Raw genomic sequence first — 12599 nt, forward strand, 5'->3', positions numbered from 1 at the left:
GTCTCCACACCCTCAAGCTGACCACATGGTTTCTTCACCTCCAGTGATAGTAAGACGTTTCAGACTCACTTTCCCAGACCGTAACATTGTGTAGGCTTTCCAGAAGCTTCCAGTAAGAAGATCTACAGAAGCAAATGGGAAAGATTCTCTGTATGGGCTTTTAAAGAGAACATTGTCCCTTCTCAGCACCTGCTTCAGCCATCCTTCTTTTCCTCAGTAATCTTTTAAAAGAAGGGGCTAGTTTTTTTACTATTAAACTTCAACTAGCTGCAATATCAAATTTTCATGTTGGAAACAAATCATTTTCTCTCTCTCTCTCTCTGTCAGCTTCCAGGTTATCTAAAGCCTTTGTGAAAGGAATTTTCCTCCTTAGACCTCCCATAAAAGATGGTTTCCCCCCTTGGGACCTCAAGGTGGTCCTCCAGGAGTTGACTCAGAAACCCTTTGAACCAGCAAACCATTGTGACATAGTTTCTTTCTTGGAAAACAATCTTTTTGGTAGTTATTACTTGGCAAAAAGAATTTCTGAGCTCCAGGCCTTATTAGCTAGGCCTCTTTACAGCATTTTTCACAAAGATAGGGTATCTCTATGGAGTAAACCCTTCCTTTATGCCTTGGCCACGGAGACTAACATTAATCAATCAATACAACTGCCAGTTTTCTTCCTGAATTTTGCTAATAAGGGTGAATATATGCTGCATCTTCTTAACGTTTATAGACAACTATGTTTTTATCTTCACAGAACTAAATAGTACAGGAAGTGTAATCAGCTGTTTATATCCTTTTCATCTAACTGCTTAGGTCAAGCAGTTTCCAAAGTTACTTTGGCCAAATGGATTACTGATTGCATTACTCTGACTTATTCACAAACAGGTTTGGAATTGAATTGACCTCTTAGAGCCCACTCCACCAGATCTATAGCTACCTCATCTTCTTTTTCTTGTAGGATTTCAATTGATGATATTTGTGCTACAACCACTTGGTCAAAGTCTTATATCTTTGTTACACATTACAAATTGGGCATTGTCTCCAGAAGCAGGGTTTCCTTTGGTTCGACAGTGCTCCGGCATTCTTGAGGGCCTCCCAAGAGTTACATAGCTGAGAACTCTGACCCATGTGAGGAAGAATGAACAGGACATCAGATTTAGATGTTATGTATTTACCATAACTTGGCATCTGTGTTGTCCATTTTCATTCTTCCTCACCTTCTGTCCGAATCATCCCCCAGCCTTTCTCATTCCTAGTAGGATCTGTGGATGTTTTTTGGAACACATGTTCCAGGTTTGAGCCTCTAGCAGTAAACTCGATCTGAGGAGTTAGAGATAGTATAGAGCATTATGGGTAAGAGGGAGGAGATTGAGACTAGGATCTAAGTCTTGAAAATGTGTCCGAGTTGGATCCAAAGGTCAGATTCGTAACCCATCAGTGATGAAGAATGAAATTGGACAACACAGATGCCAAGTTATGGTAGGTACATAAATTCTAATTTATTTTAATCAGCTCTGAACACATTTGATTTTTTTTCCTCTAGATAACTGGAAGCCATATCTAGCACCAATGCTAGTTATTGAGCTGCTTTTTGCTGAATAGCTGCAGGATTCTTCCCAGTCAGTATTTTCTCTTTACCTTTTCTAGTTGATTTTCTTTCAGTCTCTTAGTTGTTTCTTTGCTGGCATCCAGGGAGTGTTCTTAATAGCCAGTAACTGAATTTACTAAAAGTGACAGAGTTCCTGGCTCTTGTCCTTCATTTTTTTTTTCACATTGGGAGAGCTGAAATTAAGCTGTTGAGTAATATACAACCATCCTAGAAAGTCCTGCTGCTGCTTTATCCTTGTTTAGCATACTGAATGTTTGTAGCTTCAGCCACACAAAAAGATACAGTTGTCATCAAATAGGTAGATTTAAAATGTTAAGTGATAGTTCAAAGTCAAAACATATGGAAGTCAGTTTGGTAGCTGCAGCAGTCTGTATTTTGGGCTAATTATTAAGTTATTTTTAGTAATGTAAGAGTTGTCGTGGGCATGCTGATCTTCAGTCATTGTTTACATTTTTTTAATGTAAAGTGGCTCTTCTTGTGTATTATCCTACTTACCATGTGACTTTGTGAAAGATAATGTATTTTGTCTTTTTCCTTGTGATAATAAGGAATTGTATTGATATAAGTAAAATTCTGCTCCAAAGCAGTAGGTTACAAATTAGTTAGTTTTTTTTCTGTATCTTTTAAAGAGAAAGCAAAACGCATCTGTGGAATTCTTGTGCCAGAATTTGTATGCATCACCTGCTGTAACAAGAATGTGGTTGACTGGGGAAAATATTTAAACTATTAACTTATATGGGTCTAAAATCTTAAATCCTCCATTAACTCTAAATGTCTTTTACCTTGCAGGAATTATGAGCAGATAGTGAAGGCTCATCAAAACAACCCACAGCAGGGCATGGACCAGGTCTCAGATGAGGTTAAGTTTAATGTTTTCCAGAGCATCATGGATTCTTTGTTTCAGTCATTTAATGCTTCTATCTCTGTAGCAAGCTTTCAGGAGCTTTCCGCTTGTGTCTTCAGCTGGATCGAGGAGCACTGCAAACCAAAGGTAATTATGAGCTGCAATGTACTTTTTCATGCACTTACTCATTTGATGATATTAACATTGATACATTCAGCAACTTTTTTTTAGCAACTTACAAACTGTGAACAGCACACAGAAAACTGTATTATCAAAGTATTTTACACTCACTGCAATAACTACATAAGTCTGGTAGGAGAGAAAGGGATGTGAAAACACAATCTATCTTTCCCAAAAAGGAATGTAGACCTGCTAGTCTGGGTATACATCCTTGGACTTTGTTTCAGAACTGGATTGTGTGTGTTATAGGGAAAGATTTGCATTTCTTATGTGGAAGGTTATTTCAAAGATGGTACAAGGTGGACCACTGCAGCCCAGAAGTACAAATGCACCAAACTTTACTGGGCTTTGCAGACTGGGTAGAAGTACATCATCACTAATAAACCTCTTAAAAGGCTAGATATTTGGAGGTCCTCTCTGTAAAGCTTATTGGACAAATCCAGTTATATACTACCACATTGCCTATCTTTACTAACATTGTTGAATATAGTCAGAGGGCTTTGATTAGTGAGATAAGTAAAATACAGGGTAAGGGTAGTGGTTTTGTACTGAGGCAGCCACTATTTGAGTGGGTATGTCAAAGAAAAATCCTGCTCCACAGAAGAAGACAAAGTGAATTACTACAAATATAAAACTGTTGCTTGGAATGCTGCCACATTTGGTATTGACGACATCAGAATGATGTATTGTGACAAGTTTGGCAGTGACTAACCCTTAATGTAGTGGGCATCAGCATCATCTGAAGTGAGAATCTTCTACAACTAGCCAAAGGCAAAACATATCTCTGAATATGAAGCATAGGCATCCTGAAGAGGAGTGGGTAAAGAACTTAGTAAGAGAACCACTTGGGCAAAAGGACATAACCTTTCCAGCTCCACCAAGGTCTGAATGGGATGTTTCCTGTATAATGTTGTCTTATTGGTCCTTAGTCTAACTGCCACTTAACTGCCAGCCCCTTGCTGACCCTTTGGAGACAGACATTTGGATTTCCTCCCATGTGACTACCTTAAGATGTTCTTCGTGTTTCACTGCTGCAGCCATCACATTTGGGTTATCTGCTTGCAGTAGCCCTCAGTTGGCCTGATTATCAAAGTCTTGGGTCCTGCGTCGGTTGCTGTCTCATCTTCCATGACATCAGGTAGTCAGGGGTATAAAGCGGCCTGATTATCAAAGTCTTGGGTCCTGCGTCGGTTGCTGTCTCATCTTCCGTGACATCAGGTAGTCAGGGGTATAAAGCATGCAGCCGACGCCATTACATCATTCTTTCTTGCCGTGCGGTGCCTGAAGCAGAAGCAGTTCGCAAGTGCCAGTCGGCCGACTCCTGAAATTTTAGTTTTCGAGTTTGAGAACCGAAGTCTTCAACTAAAGCCAAGTACCCCGTTGGGGAAACGTTTTCGTGCTCTAAGCCGATGTCAGTAAAAGTCAATAATTGTATTAGGTTCATAGGTTCATACTAGGCTATCTGCCCTAGGGCATTTATAAGCCTAGCCAGAATGTGTTTGGCTTTCGCCACCCATTTTAAATTTATTTTGCTATGCCCTTTTTTGAGGTTAGTATACTGTGCCTCTGTCTAACAGTGACACAGAAGTGATACCCGGGGTAAACCTACGATCTCCCATCCACTCATCAAGATTCCTCTTGAAGAGAGTCAATGAAGGGACTCTGCCTAACCTGGACTGGGATTTTATTCCAGAGTGAAGGGAGCCTCTGGGTTATGAATCTGTCCCTCCAGCATGTCCTATTTATTTCAGTGCTGAGGTTCAAGTCTCTCGGCGTGGCTCGATGGGATTTGGATTTTCTGAGGTGCAGCATGTCCATTAATTCCGGGTTGGACATGACTTTATACGTCAGGCACAGATCGCCTCTGAACAGGCGGTATGCCACTGAGTAGAGCTGGAGTTTCTTTAACCGGGCAGCATATGGCATCTGTTTGAGCCCTTTGATCCTCTTGGTGAGGTACTTTTGGGGGTCTTTCCAATTGCTGCAGGTGTCTGGTAAGGTACATCCCAAAAGGGGCATTGTACTCAATTATGGGCCTGATGAGGGATGAGTAAAGAGGCACGATGACGTCCCCTGATCTAGATGTGAATCCCTTCATGATTAGGTGGACTATATAAAATGTTTTTCTAACCACTTTGGCCATGTGGTTGTCAAATGAGAGATTGCTATCAACTTGGGTCCCCAGGTCCCTAATTACTTCTTCTGTACTTAATGGATTACCACCTATGTGGTAATTTGTGGGCACTTTGTTTTTGCCAAAGGGGATGACTATACACTTTTTGGCATTTAGCTTGAGGCCATGTCTCTGGCACCAGTTGTCTGTTTCTATGAGGCCCTTTTGGAGGATGCTTGTGTCGGCTGGAGAGTCGATTATGGCGCCCAGTTTGCAGTCATCTGCGAACTTAGTCAGCCACAGTCCTTCCGTGTTGGCCTGTACCTCCGAGAAATATATACCGAACAAGAGAGGTCCCAGGACTGAGCCTTGTGGGACACCACTTGTAACTGGTTTGGAGTCTGACATGGCTCCAGCAATTCTAACCATGTGGGTTCTGTCCTTGAGCCAGTTTGTAATCCGTCTAGTGACATAGGGGTTTATATTTAAGCTGGTGAGCTTATCTATAATGCCCGAGTGGGGTATTGTATCGAAGGCTTTTGCGAGGTCCAGGTAGGCTGTGTGGACCACCTTCCACTCGTCAATGGCCTTGGTGACTGTTTCAAAGAAATCAACCAGGTTTAAGAGGCAGGATCTGCCCTTAACAAAGCCAAACTGGGTAGGATCCAGTGTTTGTAGGTCCCCAATATCTTTATTTATGAGGTCCATGATGATCCTTTCCATAGCTTTGCAGACCAAGCTAGTCAGGCTTATGGGGCGATAGTTTCCAGGATCCGTTGAGGCACCACCTTTATGGAGAGGGACCACTGTTGCTGTACGCCACTCTTCCGTATTACTTGCGGAAAGCAAATACCTCATAAAGATTTTCATTCGTACTGTATTCCTTGCCTAGGCCCTGACAGCGACATACCTCGCTGTTGATTTTGTGCCTTGTTTAAGCAACGGACTATTTGTCATCAGTATATTTTCGCTTCTAAATATTTTGGTACTCGGTTCAGTTATCCAGATATATCTTCGGTAAGCCATCCGACTACCGACATTCCGAAAAAATGCAAAGATAAAGACAGAGACAGGCCACCTAGGTCCAAAGCTGCCAACGACACTTCTTCTAAGTCAGTCACCAGTTCGCCGGTACTCAGTGAGGTGCTTTCGCAGCCCCTGATACCCGCCACTTCAGATTTGCAGGCCTCTACTGAGACCCATTCGAAGTCCGGTATGCCGTGAGATGCTTCAACTGTGGAACCCGCGGATGTCTCTACCTTGGATGGGTCCGTAGCTGCTGTGCAGGGCACCGGCTTCTGAGGGTGTATTCAGGCCTACTGACTTGCTTATTAAACCAACGCCATCGTCTTCTTCAAGGCCTAAATCTCAAACCATGCCTAGAAAATCGACGCCCAGACCCACATGGTCAGGCCTCTATGCCTAAAAAACAAATGATAAGAATGGCTGAAGACCTTGTTACTTTTAATCAGGGGAAGCCAACCTTCCCCCTCTAAGAGACATAGGACTGAATTTGCTTATCATACTTCTGACCAGGATTCTGAAATTTCTGTTTCCTCTGACTACCAGGATTTACCCTTATCTACTTATGAGGATTCTGATGTAGAAGGCTCTATTCCCTCTGCTTCCCCCCTAGAGGATTTCTCTTTTGGTGAAACCTTGCATACTCTTAGGGAGCATTTTCATTGGGAAAGCCAGGATTACTCCGATTCTAAAAAGAGGCTTAGGGATTTCTTACTCCTGCCCCAGCATAGGCCTTTAGCTATCCCTCCTGCACTAGACATTGTTGATGCCTTTTCGGAATTTAGCTTGGCCCCTGACTCTTTACCTCCTGCTCCCAGAAAACCTAATAGATATTACAGGGTTCCTGACTCTCACTAGTTCCTGTTTGAAACTCCCACTGCAGATTCTGAGACCATTTCACAGGGACTCAAGGGCATTAAGGCTACTACTGCCAAAAATCCTACCCCCTCTGATAGAGACTCCAGGGTGCTGGATAGATGGGGTAAGAAGGTATACACTTCTGCAACCTTGGTCATTAAGGCCTTAAATTGCCAGTTTCATATGTTAAAGTATCAGCAGCATATTATTGGATTGGTTAAACAGAAAATTATGTTGATTCCTGATTGTGCTGAAAACAAGGATTTACAGGATTTAATGCATTCTGCTGAACAGGTTGGAAAACATACTTTGCAATGTGGTTTTGATTCTCTAGAGGCATCTTGCAGGGCTGCTGTCACTGGGTCTGTACTTAGAAGGCATGCTTGGCTTAAGGAGGAATCCTTGCCAGATCATGTTAAAGCTAAATTGTTGGATGCTCCGTTAAATCAGGACCGCCTGTTTGGCAACAAAGCTTAAGTTGTTCTTAAAAAGATGGAGGAAAAAGCTAAATCTATGCAAACTCTTAAAGATTTCCTACAAGTACAGCCTCCAAGATTTAGTAGGCATTGGCCCTCTAAGAATTGGTCCTTTCCTGCCTCTTCCAGGCCTTCAGTCCAAACCCAGAACCAGCAGATTACCCAGGCTTCAGTCCCAGGTTACGTACAGGACTAAGCAGTGGGGGGCTCCTACTAACAAATCAGGGAGTAATAAGACTCACCCCCCCCCCCCCATGGTAAACTGTCTCAATGACTTAATTTTAAAACTTCCAAGCACTTCTCAACCGACTACTCCTTTAGGGGGGAAAGATTGCTCTGCAGACAAAAAACTGGGAACTCATTACCCAGGACAAATGGGTTTTAAATATAGTTTCCCAAGGATACAGATTTCACTTCCACACGTTCCCAACCCCAAACGGTTGGCCAGATATACCCCCAAATCAGTGGACAGAGGCTCAAAAGCAAGTACTCTCTCTCTCTTAAGCATAAAGGCTATTCAAACTGTACCAGAAGAGGAAAAGGGACAAAGTTTCTACTCCAGACTTTTCCTGGTACCCAGAAAAGACAACTCATGGCGTCCTATCCTGGACCTTTCTACCTTAAGCACCTTTTTGGTGATTCCAAAATTCAAGATGCTAACTCTTCACTAGTTACTTCCTATGCTAGGCAAGGATTCCTGGTTGGCAACATTGGATTTAAAGGAAGCCTACCTGCACATCTCAATCAGGGAATCTTGCAGAAAATGCCTACGCTTCAAAACAGGCTACATGCACTATCAGTTCTATGCACTGCCCTTTGGCTTATCTACTGCACCCCGGGTATTCACAAACTGCCTAGCTCCAGTCATTGCATTTTGCAGGCAAAGAAATATTCAAATATACCCTTACCTGGACGATTGTCTAATTCAGGCAGAAAGCCAGGACATACTTCTGAATCATCTGGTATTTGTACAAAAGGTGTTAACCTGTCTGGGGTACACCATAAACGAAAAGAAATCACATCTGGTACCCTGTCAATAAATTATATTCCTGGGAGAAAGCTTGAACACAACTTCCCAGATGGCTTTCCTCACGCCAGAGAAACAAATTCATTTGACAACTTACTTCAAACTAGTGGCCACAAAAACCCTGCTATCTGCAAGGCAAATACTGCAAGCCATGGGGTTCATGGCCTCGTGCATTCTACTAATTCCATATGCAAGACTGCATATGAGGAAATTACAATGGTATCTAAAAAGCCTATGGTGTCAACATTCTCAGGATCTAGAAGCAATGATTCCTATCATACCTTGCCTACGGTTAGAATTCCTTTGGGTGGGCAGAGGCCTGCCATCAAATTAAGGGACTACCATTCACTCTACCCCCTGCCGTCCAAACCCTAAAAACAGACACATCAGACTATGCATGGGGGGGCTCACCTGGCAGGGAAGTGCATTCAGGGCAAATGGAACCCAAGTCAAATGCACCTGCATATCAATCAAGAATAAATGTTAGCTGTACAGAATGCTCTGACAGCCTTCGAGGACCACATTCTTCTAGGACAGTTAATGGTAAAGCCGGACACCACCACTGTTATGTGGTACATAAACAAGCAGGGGGGTACCCATTTTTACCCCCTCTGCAGACTAGCCATGGCTCTGTGTAACACAGCCTTGAGCTACCAAGTGCATCTGCAGGCTCAATTCCTGCCAGGAAAACTAAATACACTGGCAGACGAACTAAGCAGAAATCTCATGGACCCACACGAGTAGAAACTGGAACCAAAGACTTTCAACCTGTTGATCAACAAATGGGGGTGCCCAGATGTAGAGCTGTTTGCCTCCCCCCAGAAGTACCAATTGGACAAATTCTGCACAAGGACTCCCCACAAACAAGCTTGGAAAGTGGATGCCCTGTCCTTCAGCTGGAAAAATCTATCAGTTTATGCCTTTCCTCCTCTGCCGCTCCTCTCCAAAGTACTACTAAAGATCAAACAGGACAAACCAAGGATGATACTGATTGCACCAGACTGGCCACTCCAACAGTGGTACCCCCCCTCTTGCACAGTGTGTCACAGCTAGCCCCATGGCACCTGCCTCAGACTCCTACCCTGCTGTCTCAGCAGGAGAGCCAGATTCTGCACCCCCAGCTTCAAACCCTGAACCTGGCAGCCTGGCTAATTTCCTAATCCCTCTGTTACCATCCCTCAGTAAACAAGTGTTGGATGTCATTTTGGAGTCAAGGAGGCCTAGTACTAGAAAATCTTATGCTGAAAAATGGAAAAGATTCTGTGCCTGGAACCAAACTCAAGGGATGGCCACAGCAGCACCCAATTTACCTCAGATTTTTCAATACTTAACTGAGATGCTTCACAAGGGCCTTTCCGTTTCCTCCATCAAAATTCACGCCTCAGCCATTTCAGCTCATTACAACACAGAACCACCCCTCTTTTCTCACCCATTGCTCATGCAGTTCCTCAGAAGAGCCAAAAACTTAAGTCCACCCAGGAGAGCCCCAACTCCAGCCTGGGACCTTAACTTTGTATTGGAAAAACTCACTATTCCTCCTTTTGAGCCAGCTGCAACTGCAGAGTTAAAATTCCTTTCTTGGAAAACAGCTTTCCTTTTAGCAATCACTTCAGCAAGAAGGGTATCTGAATTGCAGGCCCTTATGGCAGTGGAGCCTTTCATCATCTTTCATGTGGACAGGGTGTCCCTCTGGACCAATTCCTCCTTCATGCCCAAGGTGGTATCCATTGTGGCTCTTAATCACTCCATTCATTTGCCAACTTTCTTTTCTAATCCACAGAACAAAGGGGAACAGATACTGCACTCCTTAAATGTGCACAGACAACTTGCATTTTACTTGGACAGGACTAAACCTCAAAGGAAATCTGAGCAACTGCTGGTGGCATTTACTGCAGGGGCAGATGGGAAGGGTATTTCAAAGCAAACCATCTCTAAATGAATAGGCTATTGCATTAATTTCTGCTATAAACACCATGGAAAACCTATCCCACATGGGATTAGACCCCATTCAACCAGGGCTGCATGTACCTCTGCAGCCTTTCTCTGAGGTGTCCCTACCAGAGACATCCTAGAAGCTGCTACTTTCTGTACATACTTTCACCAAGCATTACCATTTGCCAATTTTCTCTAAATCCAGAGCTGACTTTGCCACTGCAGTCTTGCAGGGCCTTATAGCTGGTCCTAATGCTATCTAAATTCCTCCTCCCATCCTTAGCTTTGGGAATCCACCCAAATGTGATGACTGCAACAGTGAAACATGAAGAACATAGTACAGTTGTGTACACCTACCATAAATGTAGATGTTCGAGTGTATTCACTGTTGCAGTCCTGGTTACCCTCCCTCCAGCCCCCTGACTTCTTTTGGCTATATCTCTATTCTCCTTTACTATGCTTAAAAGATTTTTGGTGTATTTGTTTTTTTGTTAGAAGTATAACCTTGTGTGTGTGTATATGACATCTGGGGCAAGAAAAACTTATGTAATGGCATCGGCTGCATGCTTTATAGCCCTGACTACCTGACGTCACGGAAGATGAGACAGCGACCGACGCAGGACCCAAGACACTGATAATCAGGCCGACTGATGGCTATTGCAAGCAGATAATCCAAATGTGATGACTGCCACAGTGAATACACTCGAACATCTACATTTATGGTAAGTGTACACAACTGTACTTTTGTTTCCAAGCTAGACATTTCTTTCCAGGCATCTACCACAGATGTCCACCCTTCGGAAGTTTTGACTGCATCATCTGAAATGTGTTTGTAGGAGGATAAGCATATGATGTCATTGCAAGAAGTGCCTTAATTGTGCCAGTTTTTGAAAATGTTCTTTTCTGCCGGAAGCCATCTCCCTTCCCCCAGAACTATGTCCAAGGACAGGAAGCTTGCCTTTATCAAAAATGTTTACCAATAAATGCATATCCACTTGGCAGAGTTATCCTGTAAGTGGCCCAGCCTTCCACTTCAAGACTTTCTACCCTTGCAAAGGATGGAATCTCCTCCCCCACATCCCCAGATTTCACAGACTCACAGTTGAATAAGAAAGATCTAGCATATTCCACACAGATTTCCTCAACCCTGGTTTTCAGAACTGACATTGTGGCGAATTTATCAGAGGCCCTGTAAGAAGAAATTTCCTTTACAGAAACAGTTCTGTGAAAGGCCAATTTAAATTGAGGCTCAAAGGAAATTTTGGAGCTCAACAAGACAAATCTGTGCCTGCTATGCATAGAGGAACTAAATCTTCTGGCAGTCCACACAGTGTTCCAAGTTTCTGAGGATGCCTTTGAGATGGCATCCATAGAATCTGACTGCCAATCTTCAGTCACTAAGAATTCCGGTTCTATAGGAATGCAGGTCACCTGTAGAAACCTATTTAAAAACTCTGCAGTGAACCCTGCAGTTTTGTCTCTGGATGCTGCAAAATGTTTAATAGCTTTAGGCCTCCTAATTAATAAGGGGTGCCGAGTAATAAATTCATTTGGAAAGATTTATATTTCTTCCTTATTAGCTTTTAGGACCATTAATTGGCAAATACTAATTATTACATACTTGGAGAGATTCTCGGTCAGATAAGGAACAGGTCTGCAGAAACATTGGATGCAGTCTGGAGAAACAGGATTTTTCACTTTGTTTCAGATTTTGAAATCAGGAAGAATGTTGTCTAATGCAGATGTAACACAGATGACACAGCAGAACAGCAGCAACTGGGATTCATTTTTTAAGACATACTCGACTGGGGATACATCTTCTGCCAGTTGATGTTACTGACAGTTGTTGTATGCTTCTTTGGAAAATAATTTGTTGTCCCCCTACTTCCAAAGAAATGTTAAGAAATTAAAAGTGAATGGGAAAGCTTGGGAGTCCGCCAAGTAGTTGTTTCATCCCCTATCGAGAAGCAGTCTGAACTACTCTAAAAAATAGTTTTTTTTTATAGCAAACTATAAAAATCTGATCATTTTAAGCAAAAGAGGTCTTTCAAGAAGCTGCAGATTTTGGAGAAGTGGCAGAGCAGAAGTAAAAATAGGAAGATGTGAGGCATGTCTCCTCTTTCCAAAGGTGTAAACAGCTAATACAGACTATGCTATCAGCCCCCTTCCCTACACCTTCATTCATCTCCCCACCTCACATACTGGTTTGCAGTGTGTCCCGCATAAGAGAAAATGGCTACATCCTGACTTCAGTGAAACAAGTAACAGTTTATTATTTCAGGCTGCCAGATTGAACTTGAAGGTCTTCTGCCTTTAATGAGAATGCTTCCAATCCAACCAGATCAAGAGTAACTGGTACAGCTTTTCCCTATGCTGCTGTAAACATAGAAGGTCCCCAAAGGAAGGGAACAAAAGGAAATGGATTTTATTCCAGACTGTTATAGTCCCCCCCCCCAAAAAAAAAAAAAAAAGGTGACTAGGAAGGCTGTTCTAGACTTGTCTGCTCTCAAGAGATTTCATTGGGGCTATTTGACCCTTCAGCCCTTAAT

At 42.9% G+C, this 12599-nt stretch overlaps 1 protein-coding gene across 4 annotated transcripts in view; it reads left to right on the plus strand.

Annotated features, from left to right (window-relative positions):
* MLX (MAX dimerization protein MLX) overlaps positions 1-12599 on the plus strand; it is a 702906-nt gene that overhangs the window by 559154 nt on the left and 131153 nt on the right. For all 4 annotated transcript variants that reach the window (XM_044054697.1, XM_044054694.1, XM_044054695.1 and 1 more), the window contains one exon: positions 2387-2588. In XM_044054697.1, coding sequence (XP_043910632.1) covers positions 2387-2588 — 202 coding nt within the window. The remainder of the gene's footprint in view (positions 1-2386; positions 2589-12599) is intronic.

Source organism: Protopterus annectens, chromosome 13.part0 (genome assembly GCF_019279795.1).
Source record: "Protopterus annectens isolate FY-2018-M chromosome 13.part0, PAN1.0, whole genome shotgun sequence".
NCBI classification, from domain to species: domain Eukaryota; kingdom Metazoa; phylum Chordata; order Ceratodontiformes; family Protopteridae; genus Protopterus; species Protopterus annectens.